General features: G+C 39.6%; 1 protein-coding gene across 1 annotated transcript in view; it reads left to right on the plus strand.

Moving 5' to 3' along the window:
- LOC122790679 overlaps positions 1-23,049 on the plus strand; it is an 800,254-nt gene that overhangs the window by 511,951 nt on the left and 265,254 nt on the right. Inside the window, exon 17 of the mRNA XM_044058202.1 lies at positions 16,739-17,038. Coding sequence (XP_043914137.1) covers positions 16,739-17,038 — 300 coding nt within the window. The remainder of the gene's footprint in view (positions 1-16,738; positions 17,039-23,049) is intronic.

A 23,049-nucleotide genomic window follows, 5' to 3' on the forward strand; every position in this document is an offset into this window, starting at 1 on the left:
CAACTGGCTCACTGACAGAATACATACTGTCAGAGTTGGAGATTCCATCTATGCCAGTAGACCAGTTACCAGTGGCATACCACAACAATCTGTGCTGGCCCTCAACTCTTTGGAATCTATTTCTCAGAAGTCCAGGTGAAAGTATATGGCCTGTGGCTTACCAAGTTCATTGATGATTGCAAACTGGGTGCAATCATTGAGTCCCCAAATGATAACATATTACAAAAGGGGCTAACACAGACAAATGATCGGGGCCAAAGTGATAGACTAAAGCTAAACACAAAAAAGTGAATTATTATCCCCTATGGCAAAGATAAAGTCCCTGCAAATTGCAAAATTGACAGCACCCCCCCCCAAGCTCAAACCCAGTGGTGTGAGATTTGGGAGCATAGGTTGATAGCTATCTTAACTTTGATCACCATGTGTTCACAGTGGTAAAGTCTTCAACTTTGTGCATCTTATAAGTAAAGGCATTGCATCCAAGACTAAGGATGTTATAACTCCTCTGTACTCCACCTAATTCAGATCACTAAGAGAGTACAATATTGCCTCTTACATGTACCTCAGCAGACAGCTGGAGCAGCTGAAGAGTCCACAGAGGTTTCTTGCCAAGATTCAGGGCCTTCAAAACATGGTCTTCATGGAAAGACTGAAAGCCTTGTCACTGTACTCTGTACCCTACAGGCTGCTGAGGGGTGACTTATGCCTGGCCTGCTGAGCAGTCTCTGACCATGCCCTAATGGACATGCTGCATGTCCGCAAATCAAATGGGACAAGAGTCTCTCTCGCTCTCTCCAGGGATCTCAACCTAGCCTGTGACATTAACAGAAAATGCTGAAGAGACAGATATATCTCCCAGAGATTGCCGATCTTCTGGAATAAACTCCCAATTCATGTGAAGCAGAGGTCCTCAAGAACCCTATTCAAGCGCAACCTAGACAATTGGATGGGAGACCATAAATTCACCCAAGGGGTGGCATCTATGTCTGCTCATGGACAGAGGCAGTTGGTGCTTATCATATACTCATTCTGTGAATAACTAACATCTAACAAAGGTTAATTAAGAACATGGGTATAACATGGCTAGGCTAGTAAAGGCCCTACGGTCATTAGCCTAGTAGCCTCCTATGAACCTATGGGTGTGTTGATTTGTTCCCCAAGATGCCGAAGGAGACATTCCAATGTTACCTGTACCTGTGCAACAGACTTATTTAAAAAAGCAAATTGCTATGGAAAATCAAACCAGGTATAACTTTACAGACTGGACAAAGAAAATATATTATCAACTGGCTGCATCAACAGAAGGCAATACTTGTTACACCAGGAAAGGAATTGTGCGAGTATGTTACAGGACCAGCAAAGACACCAGTAATGAGAGCTATTTTTCATTCGTTTTTTATACGTGCTGAAATATTATGAAATAAGAGTTCCATACATCATGCTGAGCAAGCCATAGCTTACTTTTCTCCACAGTTTGGTGTATTGCATGAAGTGAATCAGCTGTCCTTTATAGTAGCTGAAATGGCTAATAATACTTCGAAACACATTTGCATGCTAAATAGAGAACTGACTGAAGTTCGAGCCACAGCTTTACAAAACAAAATAGTTCTTGATTATGTACTGGTGTTGAAGGGTGGAGTTTGTCATTTTATCAGAAAATGGTGGTTTATGTTTGTTTCAGACTTTCATGATGAACAAGAAAAGATGACTGACTTTATGGAACAACTGGCTAAACTTGAGTCTGGTTGGACCTTGTTTGGGTGGTTGGGTAATATATTTAGAAATGTTTGCATAATCATAATATAAAGTGTAATTCCTTTTATCTTAACTGTGCTTTTTTTAGCTGTTATGTACTCTGTTTATTAAAACTTTATTATTAGTGAACTGCTTACTTACAAAAACTAACTACACATGCAATGGTTGTTATTCCTGAACAAAAGCATCCCAGGACTTTTATGTTTGACAATGACATGATTCAGAATAATCTGGGATTGTGATGCTTTATAGCATCAGAGGGAGGAACTGAAATGGATGTTATTTCTATGTCCATTAATGCTCACATTTAATATATAATTAGCTTAGAGTACTGCAAGATGTTCATCGTGTTTCACTGTTGCAGTCATTACTCTTGGGTTATCCTGCTGGCAGGCTACCCGCAGTCGGCCAGAATTCCAAAGTCTAGGTCCGGCGTCGGTTGCTGTCGCTTCTTCCCTGATGTCAGTGTGCCAGGGGTATAAAAGATGCAGCCGATGCCATTTTCTCCAGTCTTGTTTGCCGTGCGGTGCCCAAAGCAAAAGCAGTTCGCAAGTGCCGGTCGGCCTACTCCTGAGATTTTCAAATCTGAATTTCAGAACCGAAGTCTTCATTAAAGCTAAGTACCCCATTGGGGAAACTTTTTTCTTGCTCCAGATCGATGTCAGAAAAAGTTAACAATTGTATTTCTTGTGGGAAGCAAATACCTCATAAGGATTTTCATTCTTACTGTATTCCTTGCCTAGGCCCTGATCACAATGTTGCTAGCTGTCAGTTTTGTGCTAGATTCAACCAATGCACTATCAAGAGTCGGTTCGATTTTGCATTTCATTACTTTGGCCGAAGATTTAATTATATAATGCCGGCGGAACAGCTGACAACTGGAATTTACAAAAAAACGCAAGGACAAGGACAAGGATAGGCATCCGAGGTCCAAAACCGATGACAAAGCCTCTTCTAGGCCAGTCGCTGGTTCTCAGTGAGGCCCTTTTGCAGCCCCTGGCACCTGCTACCTCAGAGCCACAGGCCGCTACCGACTCCCACGTGGAGCCAACTGAACCTCTGGAAACTCAAGGTATTGGACACTCAGAAATCAATCCCTCAGATGGGTCCGGAGCTGCTGAGCAGGCATCGACTTCTGAGGGTGTCTTCAGACCTACACAACTATATATTAAGCCATCCTCAGCTTCAAAGACAAAGACTAAAGCAGCTCTAAAGACAAAGAAACATGTACAGCATTCTCCTATTCAGACTTCCATGCTTAAAAAACAGATGCTCAAAATGGCCGAAGATGTAATTGCCTTGATCAGGGGCTCCCATCCCCCTCCTGCTAAGAGGCCTAGGCAAGAGACAGAGTATGAATCTTCTGATCAGGTATCTAGTTCCTCTGATTCCTCTTCTGAACAGGATTACTCCATGCTTCCCTATGAGGATTCTGATGCTGAAGAATCCATTCCTTCAGCCTCTCCTCCTGAGGATATTCTTTTGGGGAAACACTGCATACTATGAGAGAGATTTTCCACTGGGAGAGCCAAGACTATTCTGAGTCTAAGAAAAGGCTCAGATACTTCCTACTTCTTCCTCAGCATAGACCCCTTGCCATTCCACCTGTTCTAGACATTGTAGATGATGTATTTTCAGAGTCCAGACTGTCCCCTGACTCTTTACCCTCCTGCACCTGCTAAGCCAGACAGATACTACAGGGTCCCGGATTCTCATAAATTCCTATGTAAAAACCCCGCTGCTGACTCAGAAACTATTTCTCAGGGTCCCAAGGGAGTTAAAGCTTCCACTGCAAAAAACCCTGTTCCCTCTGATAGGGATTCTAGGGCTCTAGACAGATGGGGGAAAAAAGTATACACTTCTGCCACCCTGGCTATAAGGGCTTTAAATTGCCAATTTCATATGCTTAAATATCAGCAATATTTAATGTCTCTACTTAAACAGAAAATGTTGACAAATACTGAGTGTTCAGAGAACAAGGAATTGCAGGATTTATTGCATGCAACTAAACAAGTGGGAACGCATACTTTGCAATGTGGTTATGATTCACTAAAGGTCTCTTGCAGGGCCGCTGTTACAGGTTGTTATTAGAAGGTATGCTTGGTTAAAGGAACAAAATCTGCCTGATCATGTTAAAGCAAAATGACTAGATGCACCATTACAGCATGATACTTTGTTTGGTACTAAAGCAGAAGAGGTGTTGAAAAAAATGGAGGATAAAGCAAAATCCATGCAGACAGTCAAGGATTTCTTACTGGTAAAGCCACCCAGGTTTAGCAGGAACTGGCCTTCTAAAAATTGGTCCTTTCCAGTTTCAGACAGACCACAAGGAGGCAAATACAGGCGTCCCAGAGGCAGATCTCAGCCCCAAGGCTCATACAGGCCTAAACAATGGGGTACTCCTACCTCCAGAAGCGGAGAAGACAAATCACAGCCTTACAGGAAACAGTCCCAATGACCTTTCTCTACCAGTTCCAAGCAGTTTTCTTTTGACAGCCCCCTTAGGGGGAAAACTAGCACTTTTTTCATCAAATTGGAAAATGGTTACCCAAGACAAATGTGTTCTGAACATAGTGTCCCAAGGCTACAGGTTCCATTTCCACACTGTACCAAGGTCAAAGGGCATGCAAGACCTACCACACAATCAATGGGCAGAGGCACAAAAACAAATTACAGCCCTCATGGACATGAGGGCCATTCAGCAAGTACCACAACAAGAGCAGGGGCAAGGATTTTACTCTAGACGTTTTCTAGTACCCAGGAAGGACAAAACCTGGAGACCAATTCTGGATCTGTCTACACTAAATACATTCCTGGAAGTTCCAAAATTCAAGATGTTGACTCTTCAGCACCTACTGCCTATGCTGGGCAAGAGGGCTTGGCTAGTAACTTTGGACCTAAAAGAGGCATACCTGCATGTCCTTATCAGATAATCTTGCAGAAGATACCTCAGATTCATAGCTGGCTTAATGCATTACCAATTCTGTGCACTGCCCTTTGGCTTATCTACTGCGCCCTGGGTCTTTACAAAATGCCTGGCACCAGTAATTGCGTTTTGCAGACAAAAAGGAATTCAAATATATCCCTACTTGGACGACTGCCTAATTCAAGCAGAGAACAAAGACACTCTTCTAAAGCATCTGGCGATTGTAAAAAGATTACTAATTGGCCTAGGGTACACAGTAAACGAAAAGAAATCAAAACTAGTGCCCTCTCAAGAGATAATATTCCTGGGTGCAAGCTTAAATACAACTGCCCAGATGGCTTATGGTATCTGAAAAGTGTTTGGACTCAGTATTGCCACAGCCTGGATACGAACTAAGCAGAAACCTCATGGATCCCTACGAATGGAAACTGGATCCATAAGTCTTCAGGATGATAATAAGGAAATGGGGTTGCTCAGACATAGATCTATTTGCCTCCCCTCACATCTGTCAATTGCAGAGATTTTGCACAAGGATTTACCACAAGCAAGCATGGAAAGTGGATGCCCTATCATTCAGCTGGAAAAAAATAACAGTATATGCTTTTCCCCCACTACCTCTCCTTCCCAGAGTACTCCTAAAGGTCAGGCAAGAGAAGCCAAAAATGATTCTGATTGCACCAGACTGGCCACGCCATCACTGGTACCCAATCCTAAAGAGCTTGTCTCAAGGTCCAGCATGGATATTGCCTCAAACTTCTCACTTGCTGACCCAACAAAACAATCAGACCCTGCACAGCCAACTCAGGACCTTAAATCTGGCAGCATGGCAGATAATGTAGCCATTCTGAACACTCCTCTTTCAAAAGCTGTTATGGATGTTATCTTGGAGACCAGGAGGCCCAGTACCAGAAAATCTTATGCGGAAAAATGGAAGAGATTCTGTGCTTGGAACCAGGAACAAGGCATTGCCATGTTTGTACCAAACATTCCTCAGATTTTACAATACCTGACTGAGATGCGGAACAAAGGCCTTTTTTTCTCATCAATTAATATTCATGCCTCTGCCATTTCTGCACATTACAATATGGAACCACCTATCTTTTCTCATCCTTTAATAAGGCAGTACCTCAGAGGGCCCAAAAACATTAGGCCTCCAAGGAGAGCACCAATTCCGGCCTGGGACCTCAATTTTGTTTTGGAAAAACTCACACTGCCTCCTTTCGAGCCAGCATCAACAGCGGATATTAAATTCTTATCCTGGAAAACAGCTCTGCTCCTAGCCATTACCTCTGCAAGGCGAGTCTCGGAGTTACAAGCACTCATGGCTGTGGAACCTTTCATCATTTTCCATCCAGACAGGGTTTCTCTGAGGACAAACCCTACGTTTATGCCTAAGGTGGTGTCCAGTGTGGCCCTCAATCAAACCATTCACTTGCCTACCTTTTACCCAAATCCACAGAACAAGGGTGAGAAAATTCTGCATTCTTTGGACATACACAGGCAGTTACGCTTCTACTTGGACAGAACTAAAGCTTTCAGAAAGACTGAGCAACTTTTAGTGTCATATGCTGCAGGATCACAAGGAAAGGCTATCTCAAAACAGACTATTTCTAAATGGATAGGCCATTGCATCCATTTCTGCTATTCTCAACATGGCAAATCAGTGCCGAAGGGCATTTGGCCTCATTCCACCAGAGCAGCAGCCACTTCAGCAGCCTTCCTTAGGGGAGTACCAACCAAAGAAATCTTAGAGGCTGCAACTTGGAGTTCAGTGCACACCTTTACATACAAAGCACTACCACTTGCCTCTCTACTCTAAGTCCAGAGCAGGCTTCGCCACTGCAGTTCTGCAGGGCCTCCTAGCCTCTCCTAATCCTATTTAGCCCAGCCACCCATCCTCAGCTTTGGGATTCAACCCAAGAGTAATGACTGCAACAGTGAAACACGATGAGCATAGTACAGTTGTGTACCTACCATAAATGTAGATGTTCGAGTGTATTCACTGTTGCAGTCCAGGTTACCCACCCACCATCCCCCTTCTCCTTGCTGGGACTTATCTGCACTTCTCTATCCTATACAACCTTTTTGGTGTATTTGCTTGTAGATGAAGGAAATGTTATTTTTGTGTATGCATTTCTTATTGATATATTTTTCAGCCTACCTATTTGGGGCACCTGACATCTGGGCAAGAAAAACTGAAGAAAATAGCGTCGGCTGCATCTTTTATACCCCTGGCACACTGACATCAGGGAAGAAGCAACAGCAACCGATGCCGGAACTAGACTTTGGAATTCAGGCCGACTACAGGTAGCCTGCCAGCAGGATAACCCAAGAGTAATGACTGCAACAGTGAATACACTTGGAACATCTACATTTATGGTAGGTATACAACTGTACTTTTCCTATACTTTTACTTTTTAGTAGTTTGACTTCATTAGGGTTCATTTGAACTTAGCAGACAAATGGTAAATGTTTCTTGCAATCATTTGACCTTGAAAGGAGGTTAGGCATTTTGTAGGAGATGAGTCTTGTGAAAGAGAAACACATAAACCATGTCAAGTGAAAAGCATCAGAAGTCTCCTCCCGTATGCAGACCTTGTTATCTGTTCACGCCTTTCAGCCTTGGAAATGTGTTTGCGTTTAATCACAAGTTGAGAAAGCTCTGAACTTTGTATAAACTAATATTTTTTTCTAATTTTAAGATATAAAAGGAGCTGCATCTCAGCATATAGTTGAATTTCTCTATACTGAGATTTTCCAATGTCATGATACTAGATAATAAATAGCATGTTTGTATCCAGAATCTTTGACTGTTTGTATTTGTAATTGAATAGCTGCATGATACTATCTGCTACCGGTATTGTTTTTCAGTACTATGCAGTTATAAGTACCGTGACAGGGTAACTGCATAGTACTTCAGGTATATATACCCTGTCATGCTACTTATAACTGCATAGTACTTCAGGTATATATACCCTGTGTTAACTTATAACTGCATAGTACTTCAGGTATATATTTATATTCATAGCATTACAATTGCATAGCTAGGGTTATAAGTAGCATGACAGGGTATATATACCTGAAGTACTATGCAGTTGTAAGTAGCGTGACAGGGTATATATACCTGAAGTACTATGCAGTTATAAGTAGCGTGACAGGGTATATATACCTGAAGTACTATGCAGTTATAAGTAGCATGACAGGGTATATATACCTGAAGTACTATGCAGTTATACCGTGACAGGTGAGGTGTACCTGAAGTAGGTATATATACCTGAAGTACTATACAGTTATAAGTACCGTGACAGGTGAGGTGTACCTGAAGTACTATGCAGTTATAAGTAGCATGACAGGGTATATATACCTGAAGTACTATGCAGTTATAAGTAGCATGACAGGGCATATATACCTGAAGTTCTATGCAGTTATAAGTAGCGTAACAGGGTATATATACCTGAAGTACTATGCAGTTATAAGTACCGCAACAGGGTATATATACTTGAAGTACTATGCAGTTATGTATCATGGTATTGTATTTGGGCACAAACCACTATATGGTTATGTACCATGGTACTGTAGATGGGCATGAACCACTATACATTTATGTACCATGACAGGGTATATGTAAATGAAGCACTATTTAGTTATGTACCATGGTACTGTAGATGGGCACCAACTACTATACGGTTATGTACCATATTACTGTAGATGGGCATGAACCATTATATGGTTATATACCACAGTACTGTTTATGGGCATGAGCCATTATACAGTTATGTACCATGACAGGTATATGTACATAAAGCACTATACAGTTATGTAACATGATACTGTAGAGGGGTACAAACCACTATACAGTTATGTACCATGGTACTGTAGATAGGCATGAACCACTATACAGTTATGCACCATTGTACTGTAGATGGGCATGAAAAACTAATATGTTTATGGTCCATGACAGGCTATATGTACATGAAGCATTATACAGTGTTGTACCATGACAGGGTATGTGTACATGAAGCACTATACAGTTATGTACCATGACAAGGTATATGTACATGAAACACTGTACAGTTATGTACCATGACAGGGTATATGTACATGAAGCACTATACAGTTAAGTACCATGACAGGGTATGTGTACATGAAGCACTATATGATTACATACCATGACAGGGTATGTGTACATAAAGCACTGTACAGTTATGTACAAGTATCGTAAACAAGCAGTGAAATGGTCCAATGAACTCTCATCCTTTCTCTACAACCTTACTGGAGTCCCCCAAGGGTCTATCATAGGACCCCCTACTGTTCAAACTTTTCACAAACAACCTTCACACTGCCTCTCACCCTGGGACCCTCGTTCAATACAATGATAATTCCACCATAATCTGCACTGCTCAATCACTACCAGAACTACTTTCAAAAAGTCAACAGTCCTTTACTGCAGTCAAATCCTGGCTAAGAAATGGTCAACTCTTTCTTAATCCAAAGATGACAAAAAATAATACTCTTTCATCCCAAAAACACCTCCCTTGTCACTGATCATTTCAACATCTTTGCATCTGACAACACTGTCATAGAAATAGTGCAGGAAACCAAACTTCTAGGTGTTATCATTGACAATAAACTTTCATTTGACCCCCATATACAGCAAAATATAAAGAAAACTCATCAAAACTGAGGCTCATATATAGAAACAAACATTTCTTTACTGCATCAACCAAAACTACCCTTGCAAAAACATATTACTTCCCTCCCTTCTTTATGGTGCTCCTATCTTAACTAACTTACAAAATTCTACTCTAAGCAAGTTGGAACAGTGCTACAACAAATTTGCACATTTTGCCACAAACTCTTAATATCACACACACACCACTGTAAACCACTCCTAGAATTAATCTGTCTCGAACTCCCCAACCAACTTGCCTTTATTCAGCTGTCCACCTCGCACAACTTTATTTTCAAGCTTACTGCCTGCCCTGCACTAGCCAATCTAGTCACACCTTACACACTGAATCGATCCATACAATCAGAAGACAAAAATCTCTTACCTATCTCAAAACCCACACGAAAACCTGGTCACTCTCTGTATTCATACTCTGTCTCTATACTTTGTAATTCACTAACTCTAGCTACCAGGTCTATGCCGGGCCTAACCCATTTTAAAGCCACTTTAAAAAATCATCTCAAAAATATATGGTTCTGCTCCTGCATAAAGCAAGCCTAATGCTCAGGTCTTCCTCTTCTGTCACATTTCAATCCCTCACAGACTGCAAGATACTAAGGCTCTTCTAGCTCCTTCTCTGTTTCTGTACCATATACTTAAACTACGGCTCAGGCTTTATTGCTTCTATTCTTCTCAACTCTGTCTCACTATCTGCATCACTAACTTTCTGGCTGCTATTTTCCTAACTGAAACTAACATTCTGTTTTGCTTGTACTGTAACAGTCAATGTCATACATTGCACTACCTATGTACTATTGTTTGGGCAATGTCTACATCATATATGGTGAGAGTGACTATTATTGTCTGTAGTGTTTTAACTATATAGAATTATATAAATATATATTGCAACATCTTGTAGCCATTTGTTCTTTTGACTTATTTTTTATATAGTATTTCTAATGTAATTTTTATTGTATCGGATTATACTGTATTTATCCCTGGGCATCTGATGAAAATGGGTTCTGTAGACCCAGTCAGACCACCCCGGTAAACAAATGTCAAATAAATAAATAAATGTACCATGACAGGGTATATGTACATGAAGCACTGTACAGTTATAAGTACAGTGACAGGGTATATATACCTAAAGTATTATGCAGTTATAAGTACCGTGACAGGGTATATATACCTGAAGTACTATGCAGTTATAAGTACCATGACAGGGTATATATACCTGAAGTACTATGCAGTTATAAGTACAGGTATATAGGGTATATGTAGATGAAGCACTGTACAGTTATGTACCATGACAGGGTATATGTATATGAAGTGCTTTACAGTTATGTGCCATGACAGGGTATATGTAAGTGAAATGCTATACAGTTATGTACCATGACAGGGTATGTACATGAAGTACTGTACAGTTACGTACCATGACAGGGTATATGTATAAGAAGCACTGTACAATTATGTACCATGACAGGGTATATGTACATCAAGCACTACACAGTTACATACCATGACAGTGTATGTGTACATGAAACACTATACAGTTATGTATCGTGACAAGGTACATGTACATGAAGCACTATATAGTTATATACCATGACAGGCTACATGTACATGAAGCACTGTACAGTTATGTACCATGACAGTGTATATGTACATGGAGCACAATATAGTTATGTACCATCACAGAGTACATGTATACGAATCACTATGCATTTATGTACCATGACAGGGTACATGTACACAAATCAGTATGCAGTTATGCACCATGACAGGGTACATGTACATGAAGCAGTATGCAGTTATGTACCATGACAGGGTACATATACATGAAGGACTATACAGTTATGTTCCATGACAGAGCATATGCACATGAACCACTGAGTGTTTATGCACCATGAGAGAGTATATCTACATGAAACACTAAACAGTTAGGTACCATTAAAGGGTATATCTACATGAAGCACTATATAGTTATGAACAATGACAGGGTATATGTGCATGAAGCACTATACAGTTATGTACCATGACAGGGTATGTGTACATGAAGTACTATACAGTTATGTACCATGACAGGGTACATGTACATGAAGCACTATACAGTTATGTATCATGGCAGGGTATATGTGCATTTAGTGCTATACAGTTATGTATCAGGACAGGGTATATGTACATGAAGCACTATACAGTTATGTACCATGACAGGGTACATGTACATGAAGCACTAAACAGTTATGTATCATGACAGGGTGCATGTACATGAATCACTATACAGTTATGCATCATGACAGGGTATATGTGCATAAAGTGCTATACAGTTATGTATCACGACAGGGATTTGTACATGGAGCACTATACAGTTATGTATCATGACAGGGTATGTGTACATGAATCACCATACAGTTATGTACCATGACAGGGTATGTGTACATGAAATACTATACAGTTATGTATCAGGACAGTTATGTACCATGACAGGGTATATGTAAATAAAGCACTATACAGCTATGTACCATGACAGGGTATATGTACATGAAACATAATACAGTCACTTACCATGACAGGGTATATGTACACAAACCACTATACAGGTACATATCATGACAGGGAAAATTAGAATGAACAGCTGAACATTCATATACCATGGCAGACTATATGTGTAGTCTTGTACCATAACTGGATGTATGTGCATAATGTGCTGTGCAGTTATGTACCATGGCAGGGAATATGCCCATGATGACCTACATAACATAAAAGAATTTGCATTGCTGTAATCTATATAAACCATGCTGACCAGCGACTGACTCTTGCACAATGTACCTCAAAGACTATAAGTCACAAGCAACATCATCAAAGTATCGTGGTATAGCCATCACTACTAACATATCGCACACAGGACTCAACAAGCAGCAACAGCCATAGGGGAGTGTAATTATGATTTCACAATGTGGCAATACCAGTGTTACCCTGAAGGAGGATGATTCAGAAAAAGGTGGCTGTTCATATTATTGTTTCACATGGCTGGCTTGTGTATCTTTCCAGTGTCAGCCATAAAATGTGTCACATCTGCCTGCAACACATCACAGTGATGGCCTTACTTTTCCCAATCAGACCTGTGCTAGTCACATGACTGTGCAGCATCCCAAATGTCAAAGTGCACAGAAGTAACTAAGCTAGTTTACATCTTCATATCCCTCAGCAATTCATGCTGGCACCTACCTGCACCATCACCCTTTGCCCACATTATACTTCAGGACCTGTATGGCCCAGGTGCCAGCTGGAAATAGAGTTCAGGATCTACCTCTCCTGCCATTTGTTGGATTCCACAACTAGCTAAAAATCCACAGGCAGGCCATACCACCCTGGTAGCTCTTCTTAAGCTGTGATACAGACATGCACAGCTAAAAGGCATCCATGAGCCACACAGGCCATGAGACAGATAAATGTGCCTCCTGTAGTGGTGTAGACTTTATACCATAGAAATCAGCAGGTTGGATTCATTTTAGAGAAGTAGTCATTATTTTAGAACTGTATAATATCTTTTAAACTGTCATGCTCCATAACAGCGTAACTGTCTTTTTTGTATGATATATGCTCTATTTACAATTAGACAGACAGCACATATACTAGAACTATATTTTACAAGCCTTTAGTTTAATTGTTAGCAATTTAATAAGCATATATCAGAATAAGGATGCTGCTATTTTATTTGCTGGCTTATACATATCTTTTTTATTTCATTTATTTATTTAAAATGAAGATATATTTTGTCCCTGTGCTAATACAGGTGTTTTTCCCTTAAACCTTATTTTGTATACAGTGACTTACATGGCATATGCCTGGCCATGTTGCAGTTGTACTGCTAACCAGTACAGCAGTTGTGGCACAGGCATTCCTTAGGATTACTTTATTAATTGTAACCTCAACCATCATTTGTCCTAACCAAAGCATTTCAGACCACAAATGCAGATATATACCTTCAATGTGAAACACAGCAGACTGCCAGCCCCTACCTGGGGCAGCAATGATGTCATGGGATACACCTGACATATATGGAATACAAGGCACAGACACATACAATAGCCTTCAGAGCACAGCAAACATCTCTTATGCCCATCCTGGCAACATGTCACATGTCAAACTCCTACCTGGATTATCTCCTCTGGAAAAGTATGATGAAGAACATAGAGTTGTAGGGAGGGGCTGTATCACAGAAATTGAATATACTGAGAATATCCATAAACACTGACCTTTATGAGCAGACACAGGTGATAACATATGCTGATGTATGAATTCCTAGTTCCTTGTCAGGCTGTCAGTTAGTACAGGAAAGGAACCTTTACCATGGTGGTGGTGAAGGGATCCATCTCTACCTATGGACTGTGGCAGTGTCATGAGCCTTATTTATAGACAGTTTCACTCATGTTGGTGATGATATGCTAACATGACCTCCCTCAAAATATCTGCTTTGTGTTACCAATGTGCAATGTGTCACCAATAATCTGTCACAAATATTATTACTGATGCCCTCCTGCACCACCCAATGAGGGTGGTTTGTCTTCATACCCGATCTGTAAAAATACTGCCTCCAAAGTCACACTAATCCCAAGAAAAGGAAAATTACTTAACTCACTTTTCTATTATATGATGCAACACTTGAGGTAGTGTATTTAGATACAGAAGATGTGAAGGCAGTACGATTTCAGGTGGGAACACAGTAAACTCATGATCAACACTCAGCAACATGAAGTATGATCGATGTAGCACATATACTAACATTAAAACTGAGGTACATTAGAGAATTCCCCTTACTCCATGGTACAGCATTCTTGGGGTTAGTATATAAATAACAGGGTTACATGGGGCACAGCCTCCAACATCAGGGGTTCTGGGAGAATACCCCCCCCCTGCCAAAACAAAAACACTTCAGAAGTGCTACAGCAAGTTTTGGATTTCATGATTTTATTTTTCAGACACTTTTCTGTGATCACATAAATTAGTAAGATTTCTGTCACATGTCTGCAACTGGACATAATCTCCAACCTGCCATTGTTTGTTGAGCCTTCCATGTCATTAATTATACTTCTTTGTGTTCGTACTGTTACAAGACTGAACTGTAAGAGCTTTTTGCTATTAATTGCATATTCAGTAACTAATATTTTTTCTCACAAATCTCTGCATTATTAAGTGATGCTGCTCCTGCAGGATTTGTCTTTCCAGCTCTGTTCAACATGTGAATGCTTAGGGTGTTTACTAGTTGTCTCCCCTTTCTGTAAATATTGGGGAAAGTGGACACTAAAAAAGTGGCTGTGGATGGTAGCATCTCTGTTCTGCTTCCTTATTGTATCATACATTATTATTTGGATGAACTATTTACTTAGTTTTGCAAAATATGTTCTTCAGACATTTAACAAAACTGTGACCCTCCTTGAAAACATACTGTAATGTTCACAATCCCCTTACTAAGGAAGGAGAATTCAGAACTGGAAAACAAGTTCTTATTAACTCATTTGAGTATTGGCTAAGAAATATAACTGGTGCCCCTTCCTCCAATACTAATCCACTCTGGATAGCTTTAAACAAAATCTGAGGTATATGTACAATTCATCTCCAAGAACTCATTGTTGTCTTACCTTAGGAAATGCTCTTGCTTTACCCATTTCATTGCAAATTATTCCTGTAACTTAATCACAGACTGAATCTTAAAACGGACTTTTGTCCACACCACACTTTTTGCCTTCTCCTCCCTCACATGTAACTCTTCAAGGGCTTTCTTTCTCCACACCAGCCTCTCTTTCTCTGTTATTGTTCCAAGAATCTGGAACTGCATCCCAATTTGAGTACCTGTAAGAGTGAAAGGGAAGGTCTACAAGACAGTAGTGAGACTGGCTATGTTATATGGGTTGGAGACAGTGGCATTGACAAAAAGGCAGGAGTATGAGCTGGATGTGGCAGAATTAAAGATGTTAAGATTTGCACTGGGTGTGACGAGGGTGGACAGGATTAGGAATAAGTATATTAGAGGGTCAGCCCAGGTTGGAAGGTTTGGAGAGAAAGCCAGAGAGGTAAGATTACGTTGATTTGGACATGTGCTGAGGAGGGATGCGGAGTATATTGGGAAAAAGATGCTAAGGATGAAGCTACCAGGTAACAGGAAAAGAGGAAGGCCTAAGATAAGGTTTATGGATGTGGTGAGAGAGGACATGCAGGTGGTTGGTGTGACAGAGCAAGATGCAGAGGACATGAAGAAATGGAAACAGGTGATCCGCTGTGGCGACCCCTAAAGGGAACAGCCGAAAGAAGATGATGATATTCCTTAAACTTTCACATCAAGACTCAAGTCAATTTTTTTCTTTAATCAAAACATAGCTCTTATTTCCCATTTAATAAATGAAGGCATGAGATATAGCTTTATCTCCTGGAAGTTACATTTTTACTTTATGCTAAGACTGAAGATGGTGATTGCAGTACTGATTGACAGGGACAATTGCTGTTTGTCAACTTTTATATTACTATCCTTAACATGTGAAGTTCGTAGATTAGTATTAAACTAGCTGACCTTGCAAGCCTAACCAATTATGTGAGATTCAAACGCCACACCTTATGTTTATAAGGCAAACACCTTAACCATTAGGCCACCCTCCCAACATCTTTATTTTACCTGTAACGAAACCTGTCTGAGAAAATTATCCTTTTGCTTAGCTTACTATCTGCGAAATAGGTAAAAGGTAGTTAATGTATACAGTTTTTGTTTTAGACATGAAAATATTTCACTTATTTTCATTTTTCAGTTATACTTTTTATGTGTGCAGTACTGAAATCAGAAAAAAATCCCATTTTGCAACAAATATGAAAAAAAACCCATAAAATGGTCTGTATTGCCAATACATCTAGCTGATAGGTCATTAATAAATAAATAAAAATATGTAAAAGATGATTAATTGGAAGCTTAGAATAGAGGAAAATATAATAAAAAGTTTGGCTTCTAATGGTTATCTGTTTTTACATATTTGAAATTCCTTAAAACGTCTAATTGAATTGACTGGTTCAGAATTTGCTAGGATTTATAAATCTAAAGAGTACAATTATAAAATATGTTTAAAAAGACTGATGCTCAGTCTCAGATAATGAAATACTTGACAGTTTAATAGTTAATTTCCCCTTTAAATGTAGGCGGTTATTTGTCTTCATGTTCTACTTCCTGGGCACTTGAAATGAAACTGTACAAAGCTCTTGTTATTGTAAAGCGCAGGTTTAATGTAGCAGTTCCTTTGTTTAGTTTTCCTTTCATCTGTGGTGTGTTTGTAGTGTGGACACCAGTTCTACAGGGTCTGCATTATCAGGATTTCACACAATGTAACAAAGCACTTTTCTTCTGAATACAGATAGGATCTCCCCAGCTAAAAGACCGGAGTGAGTTCAAGGCTGAGCAGTGTGCTTTAAAGATATCACAGAGTAAAGCTGGAGTGCAGTTAAGGCAGGGAACAGACTGCAGCATGAAAGAAAACATGCAGAATCTTTGTGCAATAAATCAGATGACAGACCAGCACTGCAGGGAGCACAGACGGACACTGGAGTTATTCTGCCAGGAGGATGAGGCCTTTATTTGTGTCCTTTGTGTTCCTAAACATTCCAACCACAGTTTTGTGTTCCTGCATGAAGCAGTCAGTGTGTATAAGGTAAGGGACACTTAATGATGTAACAAAGTGTCCGTATGGAATGGGGCTGGAATTGTAAGCATTGTTCCTAAGTTTTCAGCCAAAGAATTGTGTATTTATTATTTATTTTTTTGTTAATGCCTAGTGAAAATATTTCTTGCTTAACTTTTGTTAATAGGTACTGAATACATACATCAGTATTTTCCAACACTGTCTGAGAGCTTAGAGAATATGGTATTAACTTCTGTAACGTATGAAGCCACTGTGTTCTCAAGTGGTGAGAAAAATTTCTTGGTCTGAGTAATGAGAGAGATTTCCAACACAGTCAGTTTAGTTCAGTGTATGTTTGCATAGATACTGAGAAAAGATCAGGGGGTCGGATTAGAGAGCTGAATCTTCAGTGAGTATTGTTATTGCAAAGCAATACGGACTCCGAGCAGGAATGTCATGTCAGACAAACATAATATAATTCTTCAAATAGATAATCCTGGCTTTAGAATATAAAGATGCTGTGCCCTGATCTGACTTTTTTGAGACATCTAACATGCTACCACAGCAGGTTGTGAATAAACTGAAAAAAACTTTGAATAAGTTTTAGAGAAGTATTGATGATGCAGTAGATGGTAGAAGTTAAAAATGTAATCCTGTGATAAAGTGTTGAGACCAACTGAGTGCCGACTTTTAAAAGTGTTACTGCAGAAGTTTATGAAGGAAATGTTTGTCTTTTTGGGAATATACAAAATTATGCAATGTCATTTGCACAAGCTGGTTAATAAACAATGTAGAGTTACCTGCCAGAATTATTTTGGAAAAAGTAAAGTAGTGCATCTTGGAAAACTGGAAATAAGTGCAAAACTTGGGAAGGTGTAATCGTCAGGAAATGATCAAAGAAATTGGGGGGGGGTTATCTTATCTTATTATGTAAAAGTTAGCAGCAGTTGTGACAGAGAGCAGCAAAAATGATTGCTGCAGTACTAGCGTGTGCCCAAAGAGACTGCTCCAGACCAAAACAAAACAGTACTACCTCTCAATAAAAACAGATCCCTAGTTCCATGGTATACATGGCTGACTCTCTTACCAGCAGCTTGGACAATGGAGGAGCTGGATGGGGGGGTAGCTGTTTTGCTGGCTCATCCACTACAGGATGGAGGAGGGAGGGATGGTCTTCTGCCCACAGTCTGATGTGCCCTCTGTGATGGGGATTGTACTATAATCATGAGACAGATTGCTGTTAGCATTGTAGGGTCAGTTCTAAGTGACATTATATGCATGTGATGTCAGTAACTCCATTGATTGAGGGTATTAAGAAAATACCCAGACATGAAAGTTTATTTGACTGTCAGTTGCCCAGTCCTGGAGGATAGTACTTTGGACATTATGGTAAACATGATACAATACGACAAAACACTTAAAGGCAGCTGATGGTTAACTGGAGGGCATGGAATGAGAACATATATGTGCAGGTCTGGATACCTCATCTTTTTAAGTGTATAGATGGAAGTTATTTATTAAAGGATTACAAAATGGTGCATTGTCTGTACCAGAAGTCCCATACAGAGAGAGAGGGAAATAAGAGAAGCTAAACAGAGACAGCTCTGAATAAACAAAGTAGAAAAGGGATTCAGTGTAAGAATTTAAGTGCCATGGAGATATAACTAGAGTCGTAGTGGCTGCTGTATTAAAAAGGAAAGAAAATGTAAAATGTATTAGAACAAGAGGACACAATCTGAAGATGTACATAGATCATAGGAATTGTAAGGAAGCATTACTTCACAGAAAAGTTGCTGATAATTTATTGTACAGCCTAACAGAGAAAAATAGCACCTTTAAAACAAAAAAAAATATGAATGAGTGAACCGTTAGGCAGCTGTTAATAAGGGTAGTGATTTAAATGTGAAATAAGATGTTGCTTAGAATCTCCAGTTATCCAGTTGGTATGTAAATGGTCTGATTAAGAAGGCTGAGCCATCCTTATTTGCTACATGAATGGATGCGGAAACATTTTGTCTCATGTCTAAGGTGTATAATAAACAGGTCTGTCCCTTTACATGAATGGACGCTGAAACATTTTGTCTCGTGTAAGGTGTATAATAAACAGGCCTGTCCCTCTACATGATAGGACGCGGAAACATTTTGTCTCATGTCTAAGGTGTATAAAAAACAGGCCTGTCCCTTTACATGAATGGACGCGGAAACATTTTGTCTCATGTCTCAGGTGCATAATAAACAGGCCAGTCCCTTTACATGAATGGACGCTGAAACATTTTGTCTCGTGTCTAAGGTGTATAATAAACAGGCCTGTCCCTCTACATGAATGGACGCTGAGACATTTTGTCTCATGTCTAAGGTATATAATAAACAGGACTGTTCCTCTACATGAATGGACGCTGAAACATTTTGTCTCATGTCTAAGGTGCATAATAAACAGGCCTGTCCCTCTACATCAATGGACGCTGAAACATTTTGTCTCATGTTTAAGGTGCATAATAGACAGGCCTGTCCCTCTACATGAATGGACACTGAAACATTTTTTCTCATGTCTAAGGTGTATAATAAACAGGCCTGTCCCTCTATATGAATGGACGCTGAAACATTTTGTCTCATGTCTAAGGTGTATAATAAACAGGCCTGTCCCTTTACATGAATGGACGCTGAAACATTTTGTCTCATGTCTAAGGTGTATAATAAACAGGCCAGTCCCTTTACATGAATGGACGCTAAAACATTTTGTCTCATGTCTAAGGTGTATAATAAACAGGCCTGTCCCTTTACATGAATGGACGCGGAAACATTTTGTCTCATGTCTAAGGTGTATAATAAACAGGCCTGTCCCTTTACGTGAATGGACGCTGAAACATTTTGTCTCATGTCTAAGGTGTATAATAAAGAGGCCTGTCCCTCTACATGATAGGACGCAGAAACATTTTGTCTCATGTCTAAGGTATATAATAAACAGGCCTGTCCCTCTACATGAATGGACGCTGAAACATTTTGTTTCATGTCCAAGGTGTATAATAAACAGGCCTGTCTCTCTACATGAATGGACACTGAAACATTTTGTCTCACGTCTAAGGTATATAATAAACAGGCCTGTCCCTCTACATGAATGGACGCTGAAACATTTTGTCTCATGTCTAAGGTGTATAATAAACAGGCCTGTCCCTCTTCATGAATGGACGCTGAAACATTTTGTCTCATGTCTAAGGTATAATAACAGGCCTGTCCCTCTACATGAATGGACGCTGAGACATTTTGTCTCATGTCTAAGGTGTATAATAAACAGGCCTGTCCCTCTACATGAATGGACGCTGAAACATTTTGTCTCATGTCTAAGGTGTATAATAAACAGGCCTGTCCCTCTACATGAATGGACGCTGAAACATTTTGTCTCATGTCTAAGGTGTATAATAAACAGGCCTGTCCCTCTACATGAATGGACACTGAAACATTTTGCCTCATGTCTAAGGTGTATAATAAACAGGCCTGTCCCTCTGTTTCTGAAGAATGAATTTGTACTTACACATAATGATGGAACTTTAATTTTAAATTAAGTTGCAAAAACGTCTTTATCCCAACTCTTTGGAAAAAACTTCTGCAACCTTCCTTTTAAACTGCAACATATATATTTGCAAACGTCTTTACAATTTGGTGATGCAATTTGGAAACCAAGACTACTAGAATAATATTTTTTATTTGGAATTTGACATTGTTTTCAAGTCATTTTAAGTGTTTTATGGACAGATAGATTTGTTTTATGAAAACAATTTTATATAAATATATATCTATATATCTATACTGCGGCGGTGGTGCTGCGGTAGCGTTGTCGCCTTACATTAAGATGTTGTCCTGTTTGATTCTCAGCTAAAGCGTCTTCTGTGTGGAGACATGCGTGAATGGGCGTACCTTCGTTGAAGGTTGTACATCAGGGCTGGCAACACGGTACGCAAAAATCTACTGCCAATCATTAGCGGACCGGTGTTCTGCTGTGGCGACCCCTAACCAGGAAAAAGCCGAAAGATACAACAACAACATATATCTATGTAGCTATGTGTGTGTGTGTGTGTGTGTGTGTGTTTGTATATTTATATATATATATATATATATATAATATGATTGTATAACATATGACCAATATTCTATCCTCTATTTTTTATCAGTTATAGCAAGGAAAACAAATGAAGAAAAAAATGGGGAAAAAACTACCCCTACTACGATAAGTTAATTTATTATTATCCCAGTAACTTTAGTACACGTTAAACAAACAGTAACTTAAAACCAAGAGCAAAATCTCATATAATAAACACTAAGTCATGACTAATTTTTTTTCCATTATTGAGTAAATATGAAAGTGATGCTTTGCAGAGGATCAGAGTAATGAACAGTAATTAGTAATATGCAAAACATGTTTGTTAATAATCATGAACCAAAAAGAAATGTACACAACAGGATATTGTCAATAGAAAAAATGCAGAAAAAGCCACCAAGCTAAGTAGAAATAATTCATATGAATGCAAATTAAGTGTTTTTGTCTGTAGAAATACCTATAACGGATGAAAGTGTTCAACTTGTGTTAACTTGGTGGCTTTATCTGCTTTGCTCTATTGAAAATTTCCCAGTCTGCATTTGTTTATCCTTTGTTGACTGAGCAGGTTAGTCCCACTAGACCAGCAGCCTCTTTTCAGAGGAGACCCAAGGTGGTATTTATACTACTAGGGACAGTTTGTCCATGGCATGTTTCTTTTTGGTTCATATCTTTTCAGGGAAGACCCAAGGTGGTATTTATACTACTAGGGACAGTTTGTCCATGGCATGTTTCTTGTTAGTTCATATCTTTTCAGGGTGACCCAAGGTGGTATTTATGCTACTAGGGACAGTTTGACCATGGCATGTTCCTTGTTGGTTCATATCTTTTCAGGGGAGATCCAAGGTGGTATTTATACCACTAGGGACAGTTTGTCCATGGCATGTTTCTTGTTAGTTCATATCTTTTCAGGGTGACCCAAGGTGGTATTTGTACTACTATGGACAGCTTGTCCATGGCATGTTTCTTGTTGGTTCATATCTTTTCAGGGGAGACCCAAGGTGGTATTTATACTATTAGGGACAGTTTGTCCATGGCATGTTTCTTGTTGGTTTATATCTTTTCAGGGGAGACCCAAAGTGGTATTTATACTGCTAGGGACAGTTTGTCCATGGCATGTTTCTTGTTGGTTCATATCTTTTCAGGGGAGACCCAAGGTAGTATTTATGCTACTAGGGACAGTTTGACCATGGCATGTTTCTTGTTGGTTCATATCTTTTCAGGGGAGACCCGAGGTGGTATTTATACTACTAGGGACAGTTTGTCCATGGCATGTTTCTTGTTGGTTCATATCTTTTCAGGGAAGACCCAAGGTGGTATTTATACTACTAGGGACAGTTTGTCCATGGCATGTTTCTTGTTGGTTCATATCTTTTCAGGGTGACCCAAGGTGGTATTTATACTACTAGGGACAGTTTGTCCATGGCATGTTTCTTGTTGGTTCATATCTTTTCGGAGAGACCCAAGGTGGTATTTATACTACTAGGGACAGTTTGTCCATGGCATGTTTCTTGTTGGTTCATATCTTTTCAGGGTGACCCAAGGTGGTATTTATACTACTAGGGACAGTTTGTCCATGGCATGTTTCTTGTTGGTTCATATCTTTTCAGGGAAGACCCAAGGTGGTATTTATACTACTAGGGACAGTTTGTCCATGGCATGTTTCTTGTTGGTTCATATCTTTTCAGGGGAGACCCAAGGTGGTATTTATACTACTAGGGACAGTTTGTCCATGGCATGTTTCTTGTTGGTTCATATCTTTTCAGGGAAGACCCAAGGTGGTATTTATACTACTAGGGACAGTTTGTCCATGGCATGTTTCTTGTTGGTTCATATCTTTTCAGGGGAGACCCAAGGTGGTATTTATACTACTAGGGACAGTTTGTCCATGGCATGTTTCTTGTTGGTTCATATCTTTTCAGGGGAGACCCAAGGTGGTATTTATACTACT

The sequence above is a fragment of the Protopterus annectens genome, chromosome 16.part0, assembly GCF_019279795.1.
Source record: "Protopterus annectens isolate FY-2018-M chromosome 16.part0, PAN1.0, whole genome shotgun sequence".
NCBI lineage: Eukaryota > Metazoa > Chordata > Ceratodontiformes > Protopteridae > Protopterus > Protopterus annectens.